Below are 26,038 nucleotides of genomic sequence, written 5' to 3'. Positions count from 1 at the left end.
GCCTCTATTTTAAAGAAATAGAAACCAAAACTGTGAAAACATCACTTTCCTAAAAGTCAGGTTTAGCACTAATTTGTACACATTTCTAAAAGGGTTCTCTGGGCTGATATCAGATCCCAAATTTTCCAACTCCTATTGTGTTGATCTTTCCACTGGGGTACATTATAGGTAGCTTTGAATTGATAGTAGTTTATGCTAACTCCTAATATAATACAGAATATGCTTAGAAATCAAGAATCTCCCAATTTCTCCTAATATCACCAGCTTGTTATGATTAAGAACATGGTTTTAATATCAGACCTCCCAATCCCACCCTTTATTGGGAGGCAGGCCTCACCTCTCCTTTTAATGAGTTAGAGCAGCCAAACAAAGGAGGACATAAGCTAAGATACTTTTATACATAGGACTATTTTTTCAGCTTTCTTGCACTGGAATCAAGCTGCAGTTAACAGGCTCATTACTTTAACAAATCACAGTGGTACAGAGCCATGTACTCATAATAGTTGTGGGGTCTAACAGAGGGATGAACTTAAGAAAATCTACATAAAATAAGGAATACTAATTTGAAGAAAAAAATGTAAAGTAGAGCAATGCTCTCCTCTTAAAGTCCTAGAGATGTACATCATGATCTCCTCAAAGGCACCTTATTCCTCATCCCCGCTCTGGCAAAAAACAGAAACTAAGTAGATGCTCCAAAAATGTTGATTAAAGAAGAAAGTCTTCCAGGCAAGTTGAAATCAAATCTTTACAATGAAAATAGGTAGCTCCTTTTAGGCCAGTGGTTCTCAAAGTGTGGCACTGGACCACCAGCATCAAGTGGGAACTTTAGGAGATGCAAAGTCTCATACCCTATCCCAGATCTACCAAATCAGAAAGTCTGCCAGTGGGGCCCAGCAATGTAGGGTTTAGCAAGTCCTCCAGGTGATCCTGATGATGTTAAAGTTTAAGAACAGCAGCATTAGTTAATGTCAAGTTCTGTGTAATTTAAAACTATGGTTCTTAGCCCCAGGTGTATAACGATGTCACCTAAGGGACTTTTTGGTTTTATCAATGCTCTGACCAATCAAATTAGACTGCAATGGTCAACTGAATTAGAATCTCTGCAATGGGTACACTTAAAGCTCTATCATGAGACTATCAGGTTTGGCTGGTTTGAGAACCACTAGGTTAAAACCCAAGATCCCAATCTCAGTTGCTTCTTCACCAACCACATAGCATGCCTTCACTCAGCAATGCTTCCCCATCACCCTACCAAACCGGGAATGTCTGAAATCCAAGATAAGATAAGCACAGGCTTACACTGAAAATTCTACTGTCATGAATTATTTACCTTAGATATTAAATAAAAACCAGAAGGGGCAATTCATCAAAAGAGGGCTACTCTGCATGTTTGTGTGTATATGCACATACCTGTATATATATAAAGCAGAAAGATGTGGAAAGGGAAAAGTTCATGCATGGCTTTTTGTACCTGAGGAAGTAAGTGTAGTTGGGTAGACCTGAATATCAATGGAAAGCTCTATTGGATGTGACCTAACAACTCAGAAGCTGGGGCCAACCCTTCCTCTCACATATCTTCATGTACTGCAGAGACTGGAAGATTAAAACTACATTTCCTAGACTCCCTTGCAGCTATGTGGCCTAGTTACTGTCAATAATATGAAGTTGGGTCAGATTTGGAAAGCAATGTTTTACTATTTCTGCCAGCATCATTGCTCTGTATCTGATTTTTCCAGTGGTAACCTCCTTCCTAGGTCAGGGTGACATGGTTCTGACACACTCATTTGGCAGGTGGTTTCACGACTGCATAAGAGGGAACTGCTCCCTTGGTGGCCTGTGCTGCTGTGAGGCTCTGGAGGCATTCCTGAGAACTCAACCTGAAGTCTATTTCTTCACCTTCCCAACATTCTCTAAGCCATTTAATACCCTGTAATAAATCTCCATTGGCTTAAACCAGCCAGAATAGAGTCTGTTCTCTGTAAGTAAACCTTGACTGATACAATCAGTAATTGCAAAAGAAAGTTTGGAATTCCCTAAAACCACAGAGTTAACATTAACTTGAGAGAAAGAAAGAGGTATCTCATCAAATCTAAGAAAATTAATTTTTCATTGAGTTTACCACATCACTCATTCCTCATCCTACAGTTTCTCTAAGTTCTAATAAATGAATAGCATTAATTATTCAAAAAGTTCCTGAAATATAAATCACTATACAGACAAGATGCCACATTAAGCATTCTCCAAACCATAACCTTTCTGTGTAATCAACCCTCAAAAGTTTGTATCACTCAACAGTGATATAAAGCACCAGAACCATAAACATTAACGTGCTGGGTAATTACACAAGTGAGTCATTTCAGGGGTGCTGGAGATGTTTATCAGAAGGATTCAGTAACTTGTGAAGTGTGTTGGATTTAACTCTGCACTGCTGTAGACAAACATTAAACAGTGATACAGCCATCACCATTAAAATTATGTATAAAGCACCAGAGTGTAACAGTTAAGCAATGAATGGTAGTGTTTCAGCTGTGGGTCTGTTATGCCAAAATAACTTTAAACACACTAATTTTAGATTTTATTATTATTGTTATTAAGCTAAAGCTAACATTCCTGTAAATGCTTCCAAGAGTAAAAATTTGACAAGAGACAGTATGAGTCTTTTTTGAAATAGACATTTTCTAACTCTTTATATTCCAACTACTTCCAGAAACAGAAGATGTGCTTGCTCACCTTGACATAAGCAAACCTCAGTAGGTTTATAGTAAAGATTTGGGTCCTGGTTTGTGTCTAACTTGGTGACTGACCTTGGACAAGTCAGTTAACACCTCCAAGTTTTAGTTTCCTCATCTATAAAATGGGCAAAATGACAAAATCGACTAATCTTTTTCATAAAGTTATCTTAAGGACCAACTGGAATGAAGAAAAGGTTCTCTGTGAATCCTAAAGTGATTTTGTTAGTAGCAATTATTTGCTACACTTAAAAAGAAATGTAAGCTGAGAACACAGCAATTTGATATTTCTAGTCACAAATATGAATAGAAGGCAAGGAGATCCAACATGTATTCACCTTAGAAATAAGCAACAAAAGAAGAAACAAGCTGAGAAGAAAAACGGTTTATTAAAACTCTACTGGATGATCATAGTCTTGTTAGGAAGGCTAAAGGAGCAGCCTGAGGCTAGGGCTACACCAAGGGTGCCCACAACTATCCCAGAATCACCAGGTGAGAAACCCACTTCAGATCCCAACAAAAGTGGGTTGTCTAAGTGTCTTGCCTGAGGCTTTCAGCCCTAGACAAGTTCATGGTGGATTTGGTAAGAACAAAAAATGAGAACAGAAAGTTGGGGATGAAAGGCTTTATACTCTGCTTTAATCTCATGGTGGCAGTTCAAGCACTAGAATCCTGCCTGCCTCAGGGCAAGTCTGCATTCAGGACACCAGTCTCTGCCTCCTGGCTTCTCCGTTACCTCACAAGCCTCTGCTCCAGCCTCTGCCTCTCTCTTGTTCTCTTCTCCAGGCTCTCTCTCACCACTCCAGAATCTCTCTGCTGAACACTGGGCAGAGCTCTTTATATAGCAATACAGGCAATACCAGCTTATTGCCAACAGGTATATAAGTATTAGCTTATGCAGTAGGGCAATTACATCATAAAGTAGATTAGCGTCAGGTGAGGATCCTGGCCATAGGAACTTCCATTTTCCCTACACTAGGCTTGCGTGGCAGGTCAGCCTGAATTAGAAACTTCATGCACAAGCTACTTCCTCATGTTGCTGTCCTCCCAATCAGTCACATGTGAGCATCTAATTTGGCATAGCTGGACCATGCAGGTGTCTTGGCTGCAAGGAAAGATGGGAATGAGCTCTGACTCGTGTTCTGGAAGGCAGGCCTCATAAAATGAAGATTTTCCCCAATACAGAAGAGTTAGTCAACAGATGATGGGGAGACAGCCGGTTTCCAGTCCAGCATGTAAGGAGCTCAGAAGTAGCCACTCTGTCCTAATAAGTCAAAACCTGAAAAACTGAAAAATCTACAACTCTCCTGTCTTGCCAATGGGTTTCAGCTTCAGACAAGTTCACTGTGGATTCAGCAAGACCACAAAAATGACAGTGAAACATTCTTGGCGTGAAAGGGTTTATACTCAACATTATTTCCATGATGGCAGGTCAATCACTAGAATTCCATCCACTTAGAGTGAGTCAGCATGCAGCAAGCCGGTCTCTGCCTCTGGGCCTCTCTGTCCCCGCAGCCGTCTCAGTCTCGGTCCTTGCCACCACTCCACTCTCTGCTCTCCTGCAGCCTTGCAGCCTGCAGCTGTGCAGCCTGCAGCCATGCAGCAGCCCAAAGCACTGTGCGGGGCTCTTTATACAGAGTCAGTAACAACATATGTGTGTAGTGACCAAGCTGACCAGAGCCAGGTGAGGATCCTGGCATAGGAACCTTTACTTTCTCCACATCTCCCTAGATCCATCAGAGAAGTGAGGTCACTAGGCAAACCACTGCCTCTAAAGTTGAGAAGCAGAAAGGCAGAACCAAAAATCACGACTTACCAGGGCAGCAACCTATATACCTGATGCCTCCACAGGAACCAGTGTCAGGGTAGGAAAACCTAACTGTAAATGACTAATTGCTGGAGGCTCAGTGTGGATGAGACATTTAAAAACTCTGAGGGGACCCAGACAGAGGGGTTTACCCGTGCTCTTGTGAGTTTTACTTCCTGGAACTCAACCTGGTTCTCACAGTGAGTATCACAGAAAAATCACCTTGTACTTCCAGCAGGAGTAGACAGTGAACCATTCTGAAATGCATCAAGCATTCTGTGCTGTACAACAGGGTCTGCCTTCAGTAGAAATTGTTTAATAAAGGCCTAACCTGCTGGGGTATTATCAGAGCTTCACTGACCAGAGGGAAGGTAAATACCCAACTCCAGCCACCTTCAGCACCCTCTCTACCTAAGAGGAAGAAAAAATTGAGAAACACTTGTGAAGAGCACTGCCCAGGAGCACAGGCTCTCTAATGGATTGAGACCTAATCATGGGGCTGTAGGAAAATTTCCTCTCCCTCTACATCTACCACCATATTACCAAACTATTTGCAGCAGCTGCTTTCATCCAGTACCTCATGATTGGCTATCAAGAAAAATTTTAGGCAAATCAAAAAGCAAAAAAACACAACTTGAAGAGAGAGAGCAAGCATCAAAACCAGACTCAACAATAGTAAAAATGTTGAAATTATCAGACCAGCAATTTATAACTATGCCAAGAGCTCTAATGAATAAAGTAGACAGCATGCAAGAACAGATGGGCAATGTAAGCAGAAAAAGGGAACTGCTAAGAAAGAACCAAAAAGAAATGTTAGAGATTGAAAACACTGCAAGAGTAATGAAGAATGTCTTTGATGGGTTTGACAGTAGACTAGACATGACCAAGGAGACAATCTCTTGGCTTGAGGATACCTCCATAGCTATTTCTAAAACTGAAAAGCAAACAGAAAAAAGAAGTGGGGAAAAAAAAAAAAGAACAGAATATGTAAAAATTGTAGGACAACTACAAAAGGTAATGGGAATATGAGAAGAAGAAAGAAGGAACAAAAGAAATATTTGAAATACTGACAGAATTTTCCCCAAATCAATGTCAGACACTAAACCACAGATCCAAAAAAATCAGAAACTACCAAGTAAGATAATCAAGATCACTTTAAACATCAATGGTCTAAATGCACCAATTATTAAAAGACACAGATTGTCAGAATGCATCAAAAAACTACTAGACCCAGTTACACATTATCTACAAGGAACTCACTGTAAATATAAAGACACATATAGATTAAAAGTAAATGAATGGAGATAGACATACCATGCACACACTAATCAAAATAAAGCATAAGTAGTTAGATTAATTTCTGACAAAACCCATTTTAAACCAAGGAAAGTTATCAGGGATAAAGAGAAACATTACTATACAATTGACCCTTGAACAACACAGGTTTAAACTGCACAGGTCCACCTATACACCGATTTTTTTTCCATAAATATATCAGAAATTTTTTTGGAGATTTACAACAATTTGAAAAACCATTTTCTCTTCTCTAGCTTACTTCATTGTAAGAATACTATATATACCATACAAAATATGTGTTTATTAACTGTTTGTTATTGGTAAGCAAGGCTTCCAGACAACAGCAGGCTATTAGTATTTAAGTTTCAGGGGAGTCAAAAGTTACAGGTGCATTTTCAAATTCATGGAGGTCAGCACCCCTAACTCTCCATTGTTCAAGGGTCAGCTGTTATGACAAAGGGGTCAATTCTCCATGAAGATAATAACAATCTTCAATGGAACAGAAAGCCTAGAAATAGACCTACATAGATACAGTCAACTGATTTTTTTAACAAAAGAGCAAAGTCAATACAATTAAGCAAAGATAATCTTTTCAACAAACGGTGCTGAAGCAACTAATCATCCACATGCAAAAAAATGATTCTAGACACAGACCTTACATCCTTCACAAAAATTAAGTCAAAATAGATCACAGACCTAAATGTAAAGCCCCTAGAATATTAACATAGTAGAAAACTTAGATGGCCTTGGATTTGGTGATAACTTTTTAGATATAACATCAAAGATACAATCCATGAAAGAAAGAATTGATAAGCTGGACTTCATTAATATAGAAACCTCTACTCTTTGGAAGATACTGTCAGAGAATGAGAAGATAAGAAAAGACTGAACTAAAATATTAGCAAAAGAATAGCCAGTAAAGGACTGTTAACCAAAATATACAAAGAACTCTTAAAATTCAGTAAGAGAACCAAGAGCCTGATTAAAAAATGGGCCAAAGACCTTGACAGAAACTTTACCCAAGAAGATACACAGATGGTAAACAAGCATATGAAAAGATGTACCACATCATACATCCCCAGGGAATTGCAAATGAGAACAATGAGATATCACTACACACCTATTAGAATGGCCCAAATCCAGAACACTGACAATACCAAATGTTGATAAGGATGTAGAGCAACAGGAACTCTCATTCATTGCTGAGGGGGATGCAAAATGGTGCAGCCATTTTGGAAGACAGTTTGGCAGTTTCTTACAAAATTAAAAGACTCTTACCCAAGATCCAGCATTCATGCTCTTCAGTATTTACCCAAAGGAGTCAGAAATTTATGTTTACACAAAAACCTGCAGCTTTATTCAAAACTGTCAAAAATTAGAAGCAACCAAGATATCTTTCAGTCAGTGACTAGATGAATAAGCTGTGGTACATCCAAACAAGGTAACAATATTCAGTTCTAAAAAAAAAAACTATCAAACCATGAAAAGACACAAAGGAAACTTGAATACATATTACTCAGTGAAAGAAGCCAATCTGAAAAGGCTACATACTGTATGATTCCAACTATGTGACTTTCTAGAAAAGGTAAAACTATGGAGACAGTAAAAAGATCAGTGGTTGTCAGGGGTTAGACAGTAGAGGAGGAGAATAGGCAGAGCACAGAGGAGTTTTAGAGCAGGGAAAATATACTCTATATGATACTGTAATAGTGGATACATACCCTTATAAAATTTATCCAGACCTACATAATGTACAACACCAAGAATGAACCTTAATGTAAACCAGGGACTTCAGGTAATAATCATGTGTCAGTGTAGGTTCATCAATTGTAACAAATGTACCACTCTGATGAGGCTGATGATAATAGGGGAGGCTACGCATATATGGAGGCAGATGGTATATGGGAAATCTCTGAACCAACCTTTCAATTTTGCTGTGTAAACTTGTCAATTTGTTGAATCTAAAACTGCTCAAAAAACAGACTATTAAAAAAAAAAAAGCAAGATCATGGATAGCCAGGACCACCAAAATGAATCCAATTAGGCAGAGTTGCTATAAACACACTTGTATTATTTCCCTTTTCCTTCCAAAGACTCTTAGAAGCAGGTTGCATTCTCCCCCATTCCAGCTGAGAAAGCAGGAGATGAAACAGGTTGATCTGCCGATCTGCCCCTGACCCACACCTTTTCAACCAGGCTACACCCCAGGCAGCTGGGTCACCTTCAATCAGAGTCTCTCAACCCTAGCCCTCTGACATTGTGGGTCAGACCATTCTCTGTTGTAGGAGACTGTCTGGCGCATTCTAGAATGTTTAGCAACATCTTTGCCCTCTACCCACTAAATGTCATTAGCATCCCCTGCAGCCACATGTGACAACCAAAACTGTCTCAAGACATTGCCAAGTGGGCAGAATGCCCCACCCCTGGGGGAGAACCCCTGCCTTGGATGGTGCTGTCCACGGGCTCACTCATGCAACCCAACCACCTGTGGGAAGCCGACCACATGCCAGGCCCAGTGTGTGGCACTGAGAATACAATGCCAAAGCCAGAAACCCTGCCCCATGGAGGGAATGACAGACATCCAACAAGGGGTTCGTACAATGTGCGTAATAATGCGGGCTATCACAAATCAGAGACACAGCAGAACTAAGATGGCGATTCTGCTGGAATTGTGAGCTGTGGAGGTCAAGTCTTTGGAGCTGTATTGTTTATTATTGATTATAGCAATTAATACTGACCAGCTTTTATTGGGCTCTTAACTCTACACTGGCATGGTGCTAAAGGCTCTACATCTGATCTCATTTAAACATCTCTGTAACTACTGAAGGTGAAGGGTCATTAATATCCCCATTTAAGATACTTAGTCTTAATGAGTAGTAGTAAGTCACAGAGCCAAAAATTATCCTAGAGTTCAGGTCATTTTGACACTAACTGTAGTACCCGGAAGATCAGCTAAGAATTTGGCAAATGAAGAGAAGGACTTTTAAGTTCTTTTTATGAAGTGTGCTACTGGACAACACTGTAGATGAAAGCACCTTAAAGTCTTTTTGACTTGACATTATGATACATATAAATACCTGTGGTTCAGCAGAAAGCAGACCTGCCTAATGCAGAATATGATTCTGCAGTATTATAGGCTGAACTCAGTCTCATTTTTTAAAAAGCATCAAGGTTACAGTATAATTAGGAACCAGCTGCAATTGTAATTATTGTTCTCAATATAATTTGTTACTTATTAAAACGTGTCAAATTACTACTCCTTAAATGAATAAAAACTGATTGTGCTATTCTGAAGACTGGGATATATGTTCCTGATGGGGAACAAAGGAATCTGAAAAGTATATGACATATTTATAAAGTGCTGAAAGGTTCTACTTAGGAGATCACAAGTTGCTGGCTCCCAGATAATGCCACAGAAAGTTAAAATGGCTTCTGCAACTAACTTCATAAATGCAGAGGAAGAGAAAGCAGCAAATCAAAAGATAATAGAAAAGTTGCTTCCACTAAATAATTCAAATTCAACATTCAAATGTTCAAAATTCTGCTGTGCATCATAATCATATAAGTGACAAATAGTCAAGAATCCAGGAGGAGGCCAAAAAAGGAACAGGTGCCCTCTGCCCGGCCAGGATCCTCACCTGGAGCCTGCACAGGTTCACCTGAACGAGCGCTCCTCAGCCCTCTCCCACAGCCCATGGACTTTTTTGGTGTTGTTGTTAACGTATCACTAATATACAATCTTATATTGGTTTCAAATGTACATCACAGTGGTTCAACAGTCCCCATGATCAATTTACATTGTGATTACAAATTATAGTGCCCCTTCACTCCCTCCCCCCAGTACCCACCCCAACCCTGCCCCTTGGTAACCACAAGTCACTTCTCAGTATCTATGAGTCTCCTGCTGTTTTGTTCAGTTTTGCTTTGTTTTTATACTCCACAAATAAGTGAAATCATATGCTATTTGTCTTTCTCCGCCTGGCTTATTTCACTGAGCATAATACCCTCTAGCTCCATCCATGTTGTTGCAAATGGTAGGATATGTTTTCTTCTTATGGCTGAATAATATTCCATTGTGTATATATACCACATCTTCTTTATCCATTCATCTACTGATGGACATTTAGGTTGCTTCCATTTCTTAGCTATTGTAAATGCTGCTGTGATAAACATAGGGATGCATATGTCTTTTTGAAACTGGGATCCTACATTCTGAGGGTAAATTCCTAGGAGTGGAATTCCTGGGTCAAATGGTATTTCTATTTTTAGTTTTTTGAGGTACCTCCATACTGCTTTCCAAAGCAGTTGCATCAATTTACATTCCCACCAAAATGTAGGAGGGTTCCATGGACTTTTGACATGACCCTGAGCCACTTCTCTGGTTCCAAACCCACAGCTCACACCCCTAGGAAGCTTACTACATCTCAGGCCCAGCTGTGAGCTTTACAGATGTGAGCTCACTGAACCTCCCAACAGCCCCGGGAAGTCAACACAACTATCCCCCCTTTGATAGATGAGGAAACTGAGGTACCCAGAGGCAGAGGAACTTTCTAAGAGCCATAATTTAAGCATAGAGTCCAGAATTTCAACCATTATGTTATACTGACTTTCAGAGGAAAAAAGAGAGCATGAGATTGAAGTGCCAGAGAACCTAGAGAATAAAAGAAAATTAAGACACATCAAATTGTAATGCCTGGGCCTTTGAGATGACAATTCAAAAAACTATATCAAAAAATTATGACACAATAGGGGAAATGTGTAAAATGTATACAGAATAAATATTTGATCATATTGAAGAACCACTAAAATTTTTCTAGGTGCGATAATGATATTTTGGTTGGGCATTTAAAAATTCACAGAAATATACTGATATTACAGATGTGGTGGTATGATGTTAGGGATTTGCTTTGGAAAAATCAGGGATGGAAGGACAGCAGGTATGCTATAAATGGGTTAGAAGGAGCCATGGGGGTCCATTATACTGCACATATAGAAAATTTCCATAATGAGAAGTTTACAAAATGCTGCTATTCTTTCAAAGGCCTGTGTCAAATGCCAGTTTCTCCAAGAAGATTTTCCAGATTCTCCAACCAGATCCCCCTCATAGAAAACTATTTGCACCTATTTTATGGGCTTTGCAATTGGACATTTAAATTCTCACTCTACCACTAACCAGCAATATGAACTCCCATCTTCTCCTGTATTACACAGAATAGAATAAGAGTGGCATAACCTCAGAAGGAACCTAGCAGTGCCTGGCTTCCTAGTTAAATGTGACCTTTGCGTGTTCACAATGGCCCAGCAGAGTCACCATCAGACAGCTGAGACCTAAGGGGAGGCTCTCTTGGCTTTCTGAACTTAATCAGTTTTCCTCTTAACAATATGAAGGCGCAGAAGGTCCAGGCTGAGCTGGCAGCAGGTCACACTGGCTTATGACATGGCACCAGGGACGGCTCCTGACCTCCTGGGCTTCAGCAGCAACAAAAATTAAACTGGTTCCCTGCCTTTCATTTTACTTCAAAATAATTGTAAATAATAAACTTAATATTTTAAAAGAAAGACTTATAAAGAGTATTAAAAGAACACTAGTTTATGTAACATAAGCAGGGAAGCCGAGTTTTAGCCTGACAGAAAACCAGAATCCATATGACACAGAAGCCATAAAAGAAAAAATTAATAAATACGTAACAAATAGTTTTTAAAAAAACTGAAAGTATAAACCTGTTAAACATCAAACAACTTCTAAAAAAAAATGTCTTACACAGGGAACAAAGTGCCAAAGTTCTTAATTTAAAAGTGCTCATAGAACAAATCGATGTGAAAAGACAAACAATCCAAAAGAAAACTGGGCAAAGGTCCAAGACCAGGCTCTTCTCAAACTGTTGGTGGACACCAAAAATGGCCTAACAGAAATCTCCAAGGACCACCAGGAAGAGCAAATGAGGAGCTGGGCTTTTACTTCTGGAACTGAGATGGAAGATAATGGAAAGAAAGAAGAATCCTTACATGCAAAGTCAACATCAACCTGCAATAAAACGAGCGTGTGAACTCTCACAAAGAATGAACGTCCTTGCTAATGGGCCTGGGAGAGTAAGCACCAACATATCATCACCAGCATGTCCTTTCAAGCCACCTAAGTGACCCAGCATGCTATTGGGACTAGCTGGTCTAAAACAGTGGCATTGGACATGCTGTTTAGATCTCTTGGGAATTTTCTGCTACAAGGAAGCCAGCCTGTCTTAGTCAAAATGGAGTATATTTCTCTGGAGCCTCCCTGTGAAGCAGGCTCTCCGTAGTCATGCAGATTCATCTACCATGGGACAGCCCAGTCCCCACCAAGGTTTATTCAGCAGTTATGACTCTCCATCAAGGGCCGTCTTGGAGACTACCCATGCACAGCTTCTCGAGTATTTCCAAATCATTATTTTTTATTTTGGTGAGACATGAAGGGCACTAAGAAAATGGTTTATTAGAAAAAGATAGAAGTCTCCAATAAATCACACACATGGCAGCAGAAAATCTCCCTCCCCTTTCATTTTGCCACAGGTGGCATGCCAAGTAAATGAGTAACTCAATAAACTGGTACTTTCAGAAAAGTTCATGTTATCTGCAGAAGGTCCCTGTCCTCTGGAGTTTAAAATCTAGTAGGAAACATAAAAGAAACAGTAAGTACCATGTTCCTTCAGAACCTCAGTATCATTATCTCACCCAAAACAATTTAAAAATGATTCAATATCTGTTATGAGTGAACTATGTGCCCCCAAAATTCATGGTGAAGTCCTAAAGCCCAGTACCTCAGAGTGAGACCCTATTTGGAGGCAGGATCTTTAAAGAGGAAATTAAGGTAAAAGGAGGTCATACAGGTGGACACTAATTCAATATAACCCTCATCCTTTTAAGAAGAGAACCTTAGGACACAGACATGAAGAGCGGGGGGAAGATCCAGGCAGAAGGCCATCTAAGAGTCAAGGAGAGAAGCTCTTAGAAGCAACCCTGCCAACACCTTGATATTGGACTTCTAGCCTTCAGATTTGCAAGAAAATAAACGTGTGTTGTTTAAGTCACTCAGCCTGTGGTACTTCGTTATGGCAGCCCGAGCACCAACTAACACAGTACCATTTATCACACACTCCTTACTCGACTTGCACCAATGGGGCCATTCTTTTATTTAATCATTTTGGATCGAGGTTCAAGCACTGGATTTGCTTGCCCTGTCTCTTTGGGAGTCTCTCTTAATCCAGCCTTTTCATTCATAACATTGACATTTTTCAAGTCAGACCAGAGGTCTCACAGAATGTGCTACTTTCTGAATTTGTCTGATTGTTTCCTCATGATTAGATTCAGATTCAACATTTTTGGCAAGAATTCTCCAGAGGCCCTCTTGTGCTCCCCCCTGCACTGCATCAGTGGGTGACAGAGCTGCGCTGTCCCGTCTCCCAATGACGTTAAATGGGATAGATCAAAGAATGAGGTAGAATTCTCAGTTTAATGTACTTTTCCCCCTTGTAATTAGTAAGTAGTTTACAGGGAGACACTCGAGATCATGGGAAGTCCAATAGTCCTTTACTGAAGGGCTTTAGCACCTACCGAAAACCCTTGCCTGAATTCATTATTACATGCAGACTGCAAAATGATTTTTTTTCTTTTTCTATCATATCTTCTACTTTCATTAGTTGGCATTCTTCAGTAAATCAGAGCTTTACCTCTACCCCCTCTATCTCACTTTGACTCTTTTTAGGGAGGAATAATAATTACTCTCAGAATGATGGATTTTTTTTTAGTTTAAGGTGTTAAAATCCATTTGCAATACTGATCTGTATTTATTGTGGTAAAACACACATAAAGTTTAACATTTTAACCATTTGTAAGTGTCCAATTCTGTGGCACTAAATACATTCACATTGGTGTACACCCATTCACACTATCCACTTCCTTATCCCAAACACAAACTCTGTACCCATTAATGTCCAATTGATTTTAATAGCCATTATTTTTTGTAATAATTGTGATACACACTCATTGCAATATATATGTATATATACATGTATACATGTATCCACATACACGTGTGTGTTTAAATGATGACAGTCATAATGTACCAAAAAGAACAACTGTTAATATTAAATTGTAGCCAACTAAAATAAACCATTCTGCAAAATGCGAATGGAACAGAAAGGCAACACCCAAACCCACTGGTTAATACAACATCCTAGGAAGCAACCAGGACTTAGGTGCCTCCTAATGGTAGTACTAAGCATCCAGTTCCCTGAGAGAGGCACCCAGCACCACCTTGGAAGTATTCTACCCAAAAACAAAAAATAAAAATAAGTAAAAATAAACCGCAACGAAATAAATGAAAGAAGAGCTTCAGGAGAACCTAGAGATGAACAGGATTTGAAAGATGTACCAACCAAATGCCATGTGTGGACTGTATGTGAATCTTGATCAGAATAAACCAAGTATAAAAACTATGAACCGAGGACATAGGTTTTGCCTTTCTTACAGGTGCTTCAAGGAATCAGGAATTAACACTGTTTTCCTAAAACTGAAGGGAAGAACTAGAAAACAAACAAAATCTGCCCACCAATGTAGGACAATGACAACAGTCTCTTCTCTGACTAAGCTTTAAGTTAAACAAATAAACAGGCTCCCTTTTTTCCTGTTATACTGTTGCCATAGCTTTATGCAAGGAATGTGAACAGGGGTTGAGTACATCCAGAGGTTTAACGCACAAACCTCTGCAAAGGATATGAGAAGGGAGTGAGAGGGAGGTGATACAGTTAGTTAGGCAACAGCCAGGACCAAGGAGGAGTTAGGTAGCTGAAGAGATCAGATTTTATTCTGTAGGCAGCATGAAGCCACACTGTGTAGCAAGGTCAGTTAAAGAGGGCAGTGTGGAACAGTAGTTATGTGCATGGACTCTGGAGGCAGGCTACCTGTGTTCAGTCATGGCTATGCCAGTTAAAGCTGTGTGACCTTGGACAAGTCACTTAATCTCTCTGTGCCTCAAGGGACTAATTGCTCTATACAGATGAGTTTCACCACCTGTATACTAGAGATAATAACAGCACTTACATGTCACAGGATTATTGCAAAGATTAAATTACTGCATCTGCAGAGTGCCTAGAACAGTGCCTGGTTTTTGTTAAGTGTTATACAAATAAATGTAAGTTGCTGCTGTTACTGTTATTTGCACAACCTTCCTGAGCCTTAAGTTTCTCTGTCAAATGAGGTTATAACACCTTCCCTGCCACTTCGAACATGATGGTGAAAATCAAATAATGGGTCTTCCTATTATCTGGTTATTTTTAATCTCTGTGGACTGTGAGGTCCTGAAAACAAGTCCAAATGGCTTACTCATTATGGGATGCCTGGCACCTAGCACAGGAGCTTGAAGAGAACTGGAATCAATAACACACTGGAATGCATTTTTTTAAAAAATTGTTAAGTGCTGTACGCATGAACACAGTACTGCTATTAACAGAGCAAGAAGAGCTGATCTTACAGCTGCCTTTGACAGTCTGGGGCAGGACGGAGAGGGAAGTGCAGGGAACACCAGCAAGCCCAGCTTGGCAGCTGTAGCTAAAAAGTAATGAGAGCCTGAACACAAATGGTAGAGAAAGGACACACCGGCTCCTGGGAAGATGGGTTTAACTGACCCAGAGAAGACAGACTTGTCCAAATTCTCACCACCAGCGGAAGCAGTGACGAGGTTCTCCTGCCTCTTTGTCCAGAGCACTTTCACTAAGACAGAGCTACTGATTTGTTTAAAAAAAAAAAGAGTTCTTGATGCCTCTTCCCACATAAACAGGTAGTTCTAAGCTAACTGAGCAGTTAGGGGTCCTCTGCAGCTCAGCCTACAACTGTGACCAGGGTCAGACATATGCAAATCACATGTCTAACTTGGAAAAAATACTAAACATGCACCTGGGATTCAAGCCTGTTCATATCAGGCTTACGATGGGGTTCAGGGCACAGCCCAAAATACAGCACCTTGGCATATTGAGTATCTTAAGCTGAACGTGTTTGAGAAAACAGCAGAAGCAGGAAAATCACTCAAACCTCCCCCACCTACCCACCCACCCACGCTTCCTCCTCGCAACAGGCCCAAGAACTCCCATGTGAAGGGTACCCTCTCTGTACCTGCAGGAGGAGGACATTCTTATCACCAGAGACAGGGAACTGGGGCCGAGAAATCTGTACAAACAAACCTTGTTAAACTCACCCTTATCTCCCTAGTTACTTCTTCACCATGTACTACTCCTAGCCCACATCCCTTTGTCTTGCCAATTCTTCACAAGTTTACTGTTCTTTATCTAAAAGGAATGACAGCTCCTCCAGCAATCTTCAGGTCTTCAATGCATGTGTAAAAATTCAAATTTGTATGTTTTTCTCCAGTTAATTTGTCCTTGTCAGTTTAATTTTCAGACCCAGCCAGGAACCCTAGAAGGGTCAGGGAAAACTTCCCTCCCTCCACCCTAATCATGCGTATACAGTTTACTTACAAATTGTACTGCACAACTCTTATGCAAAAGATATTTTACCATAAAACAGTAAGTATATCTTGAAACATCTATTATATCAAGTCAACAGTTTTCATGGCTAACACGTAGAAACCATGACTGCATGTGGAAACCAAGGCAAAGTGAAAAGCCTAATAACAGTCATTAAATAGAGTAGTTTATGTAGGTTGAATCGCTTAGACTTTCAACACCGCCAACTTTGCTATGTCATGAGCACCTGAAGCCACAAGGAACCTTCCAGGCCTACTTACACCCATGCAACTGCACAGCAAACTTCCAGAGAAATGGCAAGCATGAGCACTCTCTTTTAAAGGTTTCTAATTAACAAAGCAGACACCACTCTACAAATCAGTCCCTTTAAAGAATTCTGAGCTAACCAACCAGAGCTACCATGAACTGGGTTGGTTTGCCCCAAGGAGAGGTTCAGGCCATGAAAAAAGGGTTTGCCCAGTTTCTGTTCAATTCTTTGCTAATGTAACTGTATCACTGCCCCAAGGGCACCTCCTTCCTCCTCCCAAGCTGAACCAACACCCATTCCTCTGCTCCAAAGCCCACCCAAAAGCATCCACGGGATCACGACAGAAAGGACAGCTATCTATGAGACAGCAAGTGCCAAGCAGGGAGAATAGGAAGAACTGTGCTCTGCAGGCCAAACCCTCACCATGGAGGGCACAGGAAGGCAGGACTCCATCTAAGAACTCAACACAAGCAGAGGCTGGCCACAGGACTGCAAGTCAAAAGAGCAGAAGTCAGAACTCCTCCGACAATCTTACAAAAGAACTCAAGATCCAACAAGGCCTGCTCCCTGACTTTTTTACAGTACACACTGGCTTTCAACTCTTCCCACCTCTCCCCTTGCCCTCCAGTTCTCTATTTGTTGACTAATGTTTTTAAAGCCATGTGGCCTACCTGGGGAAGGACAGCACACAGGCACCGAACTAGGTTAGGCAGGGAAAAGGCCTCAAGACCGGGCTACACTGCAAGGTCTGCTCCCCGGGCATTTAGTCGGGGAGAGAAAACCACAGAGACCTCACAGGAGATGGGGACTTTCAATCAATGGTGATAAACTTGTACTCTAGGCTAATTACAAACCTATATAACCTTGATGCCCAAGTACCCACGTGAGACGGGGCAGAAGGGCTGAAAAAAAATTGTTAGGAAAGAACTTATAGGGACCCCTACATATCCTTCCTTTGAATTGACACAACAGGAATTCTCCTATCTCCCTACATTCCTTCCTTATCCCAAGGGCGAAGGGGACAAAAACAGCCTAGGGTGGTGGCTGTCAACCTCTGAAGCACATCTGCTTCTGGGGAGTGTTTAAAAACCTTCAGGCTCAGTTCACACCCAAGTCCTATTAAATCAGAAACTCTGGCTAAGACCTGGCATCAGCAATTTTATACCTGCCCAGATGTGCAGGAACCCCTCACCTCCAACAGTGCAGAAAGCAAAAGGGCTTCAAGGGACTATGGAGCAATTACAAACTTCTCTAGGACTCTTATTTGTTCACCTGGTAAAAAGGGGCAGGACTGATGCGGGGCAGAGTGAGAATCACTGTGTTATATGAATCCCAAGGCCTACGGAGCTCCATCAAATCAGAAAATCAGTGGAACCACAGAAACCTAACCATCATCATGGTGGCATAAAAAGAACTCAAACCGTTCTTCCTGCCCAGCACAAAAACTGCCTGCTGTATTATGAGAGCACCAAACACCCAGCAGTGTTTACCATAAGAGAAAACTTTCAACCTGAAGAATATTCTTAATAAACTCAATCACATTTTATCCTCACTACCAAAGAGGGTATTATTATAGAAGAGAAATGTGAACAACATGGGGGTTAAACATACAGCCCAAGCCCTAAGTTGTAAAATACTGGACTAAAATTTTTACAAAGGTATAGGACAGTGATGATAGTTGTGCAACTCTGTGAATATACAAAAAAACCACTGACCTGTACACTTTAAATGGGTGAATTCTATGGTATATGAGTCACATCTCAATAAAGCTGTTTTTTAAAAGAGGTATATGACAACTCCTGGACTCCACAATCTGGTTCAAAAGCCATGTAAACAAACACTGCACTAAAGCACATACTGAATGCCACAGTATCCTGCAGAGACAAACTACTGGACTGGAATGATGAGGAAATATGTATGTCCATAATTGATGGCATGTGAACTGTCATATGCACCACAGGGCCAGGAAGGAAAAGGGAGAGGGGGGATTAGGAGCAGAGACTCTGAGCACAGACAGGCAGGTTCAAATTCAGGTTGTATCACTTACTCACTGTACAACCTTGAGGAAATTATTTAACCTCTCTGCACCTCAGTTTCTCACCTGTAAGATGATAACAAAAACAGAGAGCACCTACTTCTTGGGATTGTGAAAATTAACCAAGTTACTAATTTTATAGCACTTAGGAAAGTATGTGGCACACAGTAGGCATTATTTAAGTCTGGTTTATACTGAGGCACCTAATTTCCTCTCTTAAGCTCCCCACCCACCCTGCCAGTATACTTGCTTCCACCATGCTAAACTACCTGGTGGACAATATGGTAGAAAGGGTAAAAGTACAGACTCTGGAACCAGACTGGCTGCATTAGAATCCCAGCACCCTCACTTCCTAAGTATCATCTAAGGCTGCTTTCATCACATCACCTCCTGATGTCTCAGTCTTCTTCCGTAAGCTAGGAATGACAGTATGTAACTCACAAGACTGTTCCAGGCATGAAGTGAGTTAATAATGAAAAGCATTTAGAACTGAATCTCCTATCTAGTAAGCACTCAATACATGTTAGCTACTCTTTTATTATATAAGCTGTGATCCCCTAAATGTACTATGTGCTCTCACCTCTCTGTCTTACATTTGCTGTTTTCCATCACTAGAATGGGTCTTTGTCTTTCCCCATCCATTCCTTCTGAAACACCACCACCTTTGAGATGTTTCCACCTCCCACCCCAGAGATTGCCTCCTTCCTGGATGCTCCCATAGCCCGGCAGTGGCACTGACCCTCCCACAGGTTCGTTGGTGAGCGGATTCAGCCCATGATACGGTGGTGGTTTTCTCGATGGCCCAAACAGCCCGATCAATTTATGTGTACACACTGAAGTCCCATTTGGAACATCAGGAAGAATGCAATACACAATTCTAAATGAATCAGTCAGTGATCATAGGAACAACTCACCTAAAAAAAAGAATATCCATCCTAAGTGTACTAGTCCTACAGATCACATTTTCATTATTATTAACACTTAAATTTGTCCCCAAATTTCTTTCTTTTCGTTCTATGCTAATTTTACCAAAGTTATTAGTCCATGTCCAGTGTTACACCAAAACATCTCTCATGCCTGAGCTCAAGTGAGCATTCCCTGACTCTTAAGTTTCATCTAGTTAATTTCATCATAAATAATGTATATACCCCACCAATGACAAAGAAGGAATGTTCACTACAACCAAAAGCGGGTAGAGGAGGAGGAATGGCTATCCCCTCTATTACAACTTTTCTTAAATGAATTTTTTTTGTTGAGTTACATAAAATATAATTTTTAAAACTCATTTTCATTTTAAAACAAGCAGGACAACGTTTGGAAATTTTTAAAAGAAATACTCAAAAGAACTCAAACAGTACAGGCAGACCATTTACTATTTACCATCTAACAAGGGAACCCATAAAGACTGTTTCCACAGAAGTAGGCAAGAAAATTCTAGAAGCTTTTTGAGTTCATCTCAAAATACTAAGAGCTTTAGATCAATGTTATTTCATGAAAAAACAAATACCTCTTGCACTGTCAAGTAGTAATCTTCATGCAGAAATCAAAATGAAAGCAAACCAAAGACTAGATTCTCAGCCTATCTATTTAAGCTATTTAAAGGAAAGGACATGAATAATTACTTACATTTGAATAAATGAAAGACCAAAGAAACTAAATGGCTAGGAGATCAAGAAATCTCTAGATATTGCTAAATTCATTCAGAAAATATTGTCTGCTTAAATATTCAAACAATTCACCACAGTGAGTTTTGGAATTCACCTGCACTTGTTAAGTTTCAGATCCTTGGCCCAATTTCTTGTAATACACCATTGAACTGGACTTCTCTCCTAGATTGGCTCCTCAAGTTTTAAGAAGGGATGTCAATCTTACCCCCAGATGAAATTGCTAAGCCTGTGGCTCCATAGCCAACACAGCAACACGTAATACCTGCACTCCAGGAGAAAGCGAAGTGCATGCCCTTTCATTCGGGCAGCTCAGCACTGACAGGCAGCTGACACAATCACTCCACAAGCAGAGTGCCCAAAGGCAACTACATAAGGAGTATTCTTGGACTAAGAGAAACCAGCACAGCTCATCTGGGGACCTCTTATGACTACATAACTACCGGCCTGCGCTATGAGGGACGTAAGAAAGAGCCTTTATGAATCACACAGATACACGTCTTTGGGGCCATGAGGTAGTTCTGGATTGCAGTTTGCTCACAGCATATAAAAGGCCATGGGGAGAAACTGCTCTCAGATAGCAAGCAGTACAAAGAGACTTCTCCCCTAAGTAACTGACCTCACAGACGGTTTCCTCTTTGCTTGGGCTGCTAGAAAGCTCAGTCACCTCCTGGCTTCATCTTACTTTTCCTTTATCCTGTTTTTCTCATCTACTGACTTGATTTTGGTAAGTCTTGTTGGACTGCAAATATATGTATATGTATGATGTCAGCCATCAGGAATCCCAATTAATCCAGAAAAGAGGCAAGTTTAAATGAATAAACAAAAACATAAGATCCCAAAGGGGAAAAAAATGAAATGGTTCACTTTTCCACTCACTACTTGGCTAAAATTCAACTGCACTCACTGATAAGATGTGGAAGTTTAATAAAACACAAAAAGTTAAACCTGCTTCTGTGCCACTTACTTCATAATAATTACTTTTCTCCTCCAGTTACATGCATATTCCTCAATTTTGGTTCCTCAATTATTTTATCTCCAAATTAAGTAAAATTATTTAATTCATCTGCTGATATAAAAATGACAGTAAAGTACATGTATCTACTTCTACCTACTCTCCTAGCAGTTGTCCCCTCCAGGGAACTAATTTACACCAAGCCTTGTACTGATTGCCTGTGAATTTAACAGAAAGAAAAGGTACTGGGTTCAAAAGGGTTAAGGAAGCTTCCAAAAATGAATCCCAGTGATCCTCAGAGAATCAACCTCAGTTATCTATACTCGTGCTCACATACACAAACACACACATGCACACACCCAGAGCACACTCCTAAAGCTGGAACTCAAGAGTATCCTGGGAAAAGAGGCTACTTTGGCCACGCAGACTAGGAATATGAAGCAGCCTGAAGATTTGGGGAGCCTGGAGAAACTTGAGTTATAGAACAGCATTTAAATATATTTGTCTGCTTACAATTTCCATTGCAAATGTGATTAGTTTGCCTGAATAAATAGGAATATGATGTGTTGGCCACGTTTTCCTCTTGAGGGTTATCACAGTGTTTTGATTAAGGACAAATGTTTGAACTGTTGGGTATATTTAAGTTCACTGCACTTAAAATGAGCTACGAAGTTGTATAGGCTTGATTAAAGGCTGCCTTCGAGAACTTAAAATTAAAAGCAATAAATTACAATGATTTAAGTGATTGGGACTAAATATGGTCTTCTGCCAGAAAAGTCGAAATGGAGTCCAAAAGAGTGTCCTGGTTTCAGGAACTGGTGATAGAGGAAGGTCAAGCTGTTGGAGTTGCTTTTCCTCTGGGTTTGTGAATGATTCACATTACACAGAATTTCTTTTAAATAGAACTTCACAGTTGTTACAGGCTCCCAGGACAATCTGTTTTGTCATTTCTAAAAAGAAACCTCTCAAATGCTCAGAGGCGGGTATGTAAGTGTTGTCAGATGTGGGGAGCAGGACGAGAAAGCTGGGGCGGGGACGGGAGCGGGGTCCTGCCGGGTCTGCTCTCACCCGCTCAGGCCTACTCTCCCAGCCGTCTGCAAAACGGAAGTCAAGGTGACTTCCCCACCCGCGGGAGGGCGGAGCCTCTGAAACCTAATAGGATCTGGATTCAGCGTGGACCGTCCCCTGGAAGGAGAAGCCCGGGTCAACAACAACCGGGGTCAGGGACAGGAGTGCGCTAGGGTGGCCGAGCGGTGCAGCTCACCCACCCTCCCCGCCCCGGGCGCACCAGGCTTCTCCTGGCCGGCCTTGGCCCTTGGCTCAGCCCTCCGCGGCCAAGGGTCCGGCCCGCAAAGTTTCTGCTGCAAGGTCGGGCCTCGGTCCCCGCCCGGGCCGCACGAGCTGCCCGGGAGGGGCGGTCACCCGCCTCCTCCCGCTGCTGCAAGGTGGCACAGCTGCCCCGCGCCCCTTCCTGTCTGCTTTCCCCGTCGCACCAGCCCTGCACGTGAGCGCCCGAGCCTCTCGAGCCGCGCGGGCCCAGTCCGGCCAGCGCGCTCCGCGGGGCAACGGGCCGACGCTTACCTTGGCGGCCGCCATTCTTCGCCCCGGGTGCAGGCGGCTGCGGGACGCTCTCAACGGCTCGCTCGCACTGCGGGCCCGGGCAGCTCACTTCCCGTCCCGGTGGCGGCGGGGGCGGTGATCCAGCCCGGCAGCGTGCGCGCCTGGCCTGCCTCCCCACGCCCTCCCGCAGGCGCGGGTCATGCGGGCGCCGCCAGCCCATTGGCTGGGCCCGGCCAGGACCGCCGAGGCGCGCGTGATCCGGACGGCCTCTGCCCTGCAGCCGGGGTGGGCCGGGGCCGCGGGCGGTGGACGGGCGCAGGCACGTGACCCCGGCTTCGCTGTTCCCGGTGGCGACCTCTATGGCTGGGGACCCGGGGGCGGTGGACGGGTGCAAGCCTATCTTCTGCGGGCAGGCGGCCTCGAGAGACGAGCGGCTGATCTCAGGGGCTGCTCCAGGGCCCTGGAGACCCGCAGGAGGGGCACAGAGCCTTCAGAAGATGAGGATTCCACTAGGTCACTTGTTCAGCCAGGTTTTCTTTGTCGGTTCCCTTTCAACGGGACTCCACTCTTCCAAGCCATATAATGGATCCAAAAGCATTAACCAGTCGAAGGAAAGGGAGCAAAGTAACTTTGCTGGCAAGCCTATTTTAGGTCAAATCTCTTAAACTAATTATCAAATGGGTGTATATAGTGCAGAACGTAACATTCATGGAGCTATTGCCTTTCAGCCCTGCATATTAGGATGGTAGCAGTAAAAAAAAAGCTCCAAAATAGGCCCCACTGAGATAAATAGGTCAAAATTTTAATGGAAAAATTAAGTGTATAGCCTCCAGAGGACTTATTCCTCTTTATCAGAATTTCATTCATCTCTGCCATCAACATCTATAATTAGGACAATAGTGGCCAGGGTAAAGAGCTTTAAGTGTTTTGTGGATTATGGCTATAGCCTGTCAGCAAAAGTGTTCATTACTGATCGTTTTAATTAATCAACTGTTTCAGTGCCTACTATGTTGGGCTTGGGGCCCAGGAACAGCAAAATGACTTGAGAGATGGTCTAAGTCCTTAAAAAGCTCAGGCTAATGGAAAGGCAGACACATAAATAATGAACTTCCCTCTGACTTGTTAGGCAACCAGGATACTGTGGGAACACTGATGACTAGAGAAGCCTCTGCAGTAAGATGATTGACGCCTAAGCTACATGCAGAAAAGTGGCTGTGTATAGTCCAGTGAGGTGGAGCAGAAGGGTTTTCCAGCTAGATAAAATAAGGAGAGGCAAGAGGCTGAGAAATTGCTAGGGAACCATAGCAATTTACAAAAGTGAAAGGGAACTTGACTGTGGGGCTGGTGAAAGAGGTAGGGTCCATGTCATGAAAGGTGTTGGGTGCCATGCTGAAGGGTGTGCACCTTAACTGAAAGGCTTTATTTAAGTCAGGTAGTAGTACAGCTAGGTGTACAATATCGATGGATCATTTTGCCTGCAATGTGGAGCATAGGGCAAGACAGACTATCGGAATATCCAGGAGAGGCTGAGAGAAAAGATGGGAGAGGGCTAGAAGAATATGCAGGAAGTAATGTTAGTCAGCCGTGATGACTGATGATAGGAGTGGGAGAGAGAAAGGCATCATCCTGGTCTTGCACAAAGGCCCTTGATGTGGATGTTGGAAAGACACCAGAGATCAATAGTACAAGAGAAGTATTTTGAAGTGTGTGTCTGTAACAACAGTGTATGTGCAATACACAAATTCTGTTGTAAAAGTCAAAGAATAAAAACATTTCAAAAGGGAGCAATTGATGAACACTCTCAAGAGGTCTAACACAGCCCCAAAAATCTTATATGTTTATAGGCAGAGGAGAAATACCAGGCAAAGAGCACAAGAATAAAGACAAAAGCAAAAACAAGAAACTTGATAGAGAAAATGATGGCAGGGGACAATTCCAAAGCTCACTATGTGCTGCATATTTTTATTTTTAAAGAAGGTCCCTGTAATATAAATGTGCTTTAAAACAATTTCTATGTAGCAAAATATACTTAACATAAAATCTTTGTCTTAACCAGTTTTAAGTCTATGTTTCTGTAGTATTAAGCACATTGACGTTGTTGACAAATCTCACGAACTCTTTTCAACTTACAAAACTAAAACTCTATGCCTATTAAACAGCCACTCCCATTCCTCTCTCACCCTAGCCCCCCAGCAAGTAATTCTACTTGCTGTCTCTATAAATGTGACTACTCTAGGTACCTCATAAAAGTGGAATCGTAAGTGTTTGTCTTTTTTGTGACTGGGTTATTTCATTTAGCATAATGTCTTCAAGGTTCATCCGTTTGTAGCATATGTCAGAATTTTAAGACTCTTCATGGCTTCTCTAACAAAGCCATCACGCCCTCGGTAGTCTACAACAGCAGAAATTTATTCTCTTACAGTTTTGGAGGTCAGAATTTAGAAATGGGCCTTAGGGGCTAAAATCAAGCAATCAGCATGGCCATGCTCATTCCGGAAGATTTAGGGGAGAATCTGTTTCTCTGCCCTTGCCAGGGCCAAATGGCCCCTTCTTTCACCTTCAAAGCCAGCAGACACAGCATCTTCTTCCTCTAACTCTACCTCTCTCACAGCCTCTTGTCTGTGATCTTCTTGTACCTCCCTCTTATAAAGACACTTGTGATGGCATTTAGAGCCCACCCAGATGATCCAGGATAATCTGTCTGCCTCCAGATCATTAACTTAATCACATCCACATAGCCTCTGCCCTGTAAGGTAACATTCATAGGCTCTAGAGATTAGGATACAGATGTCTTTCTGGGGAGCCAGGGAACATTAGTCCACCTACTAAACTTTGCACACTATAGATACAGGTGTATCCACAAAGGGATAAAAGTGTATTTCAACTTACATTTGGAGTCTGACTCGGTTAATTAAGCTTCCTCATTCATTCTGGAATTCTCCGAAATATGAAATGTTCCAAAAATTAAGTTGTCATGCACCCTGGAAAAGGGTTCCATAGGAAAGATGCTTCTTGACCTCCACGTTACCTCTAAACACTAGGGTGATGTGAAACATCTGAGAAGACAGAATAAATTGGCTGCGCACCTGCCACTCTGCCTCCTACCACTTTGCCTTGTCCTGACAAGGTTAGGCACTCTGGATAAATGACTTGTCTCATACTTGTCTGTTGGCAGCCGCGCTCAGAAAATAGCGCCCAATGCAGGGCAGCCGGAAGGCCCCGAACTTCCTA

At 41.8% G+C, this 26,038-nt stretch overlaps 1 protein-coding gene across 3 annotated transcripts in view; it reads right to left on the bottom strand.

Annotated features, from left to right (window-relative positions):
* Window positions 1-23,087, bottom strand: part of SLC25A13 (solute carrier family 25 member 13) — a 177,108-nt gene extending 154,021 nt beyond the window's left edge. For 2 of the 3 annotated variants that reach the window (XM_017676680.3, XM_073238804.1), the window contains exon 1: window positions 22,829-23,087. In XM_017676680.3, coding sequence (XP_017532169.2) covers window positions 22,829-22,843 — 15 coding nt within the window. In that variant the 5' untranslated portion in view covers window positions 22,844-23,087. The remainder of the gene's footprint in view (window positions 1-22,828) is intronic. The other variant, XM_017676681.3, reaches the window with a different exon arrangement.
* Between the last annotated feature and the right edge of the window lie 2,951 nt (window positions 23,088-26,038).

This window comes from Manis javanica, chromosome 6 (assembly GCF_040802235.1).
Source record: "Manis javanica isolate MJ-LG chromosome 6, MJ_LKY, whole genome shotgun sequence".
In the NCBI taxonomy this organism is placed as follows: domain Eukaryota; kingdom Metazoa; phylum Chordata; class Mammalia; order Pholidota; family Manidae; genus Manis; species Manis javanica.
The sequence above is the reverse complement of the archived record's forward strand: the minus strand, read 5'-3'. Positions and strand labels throughout refer to the sequence as shown.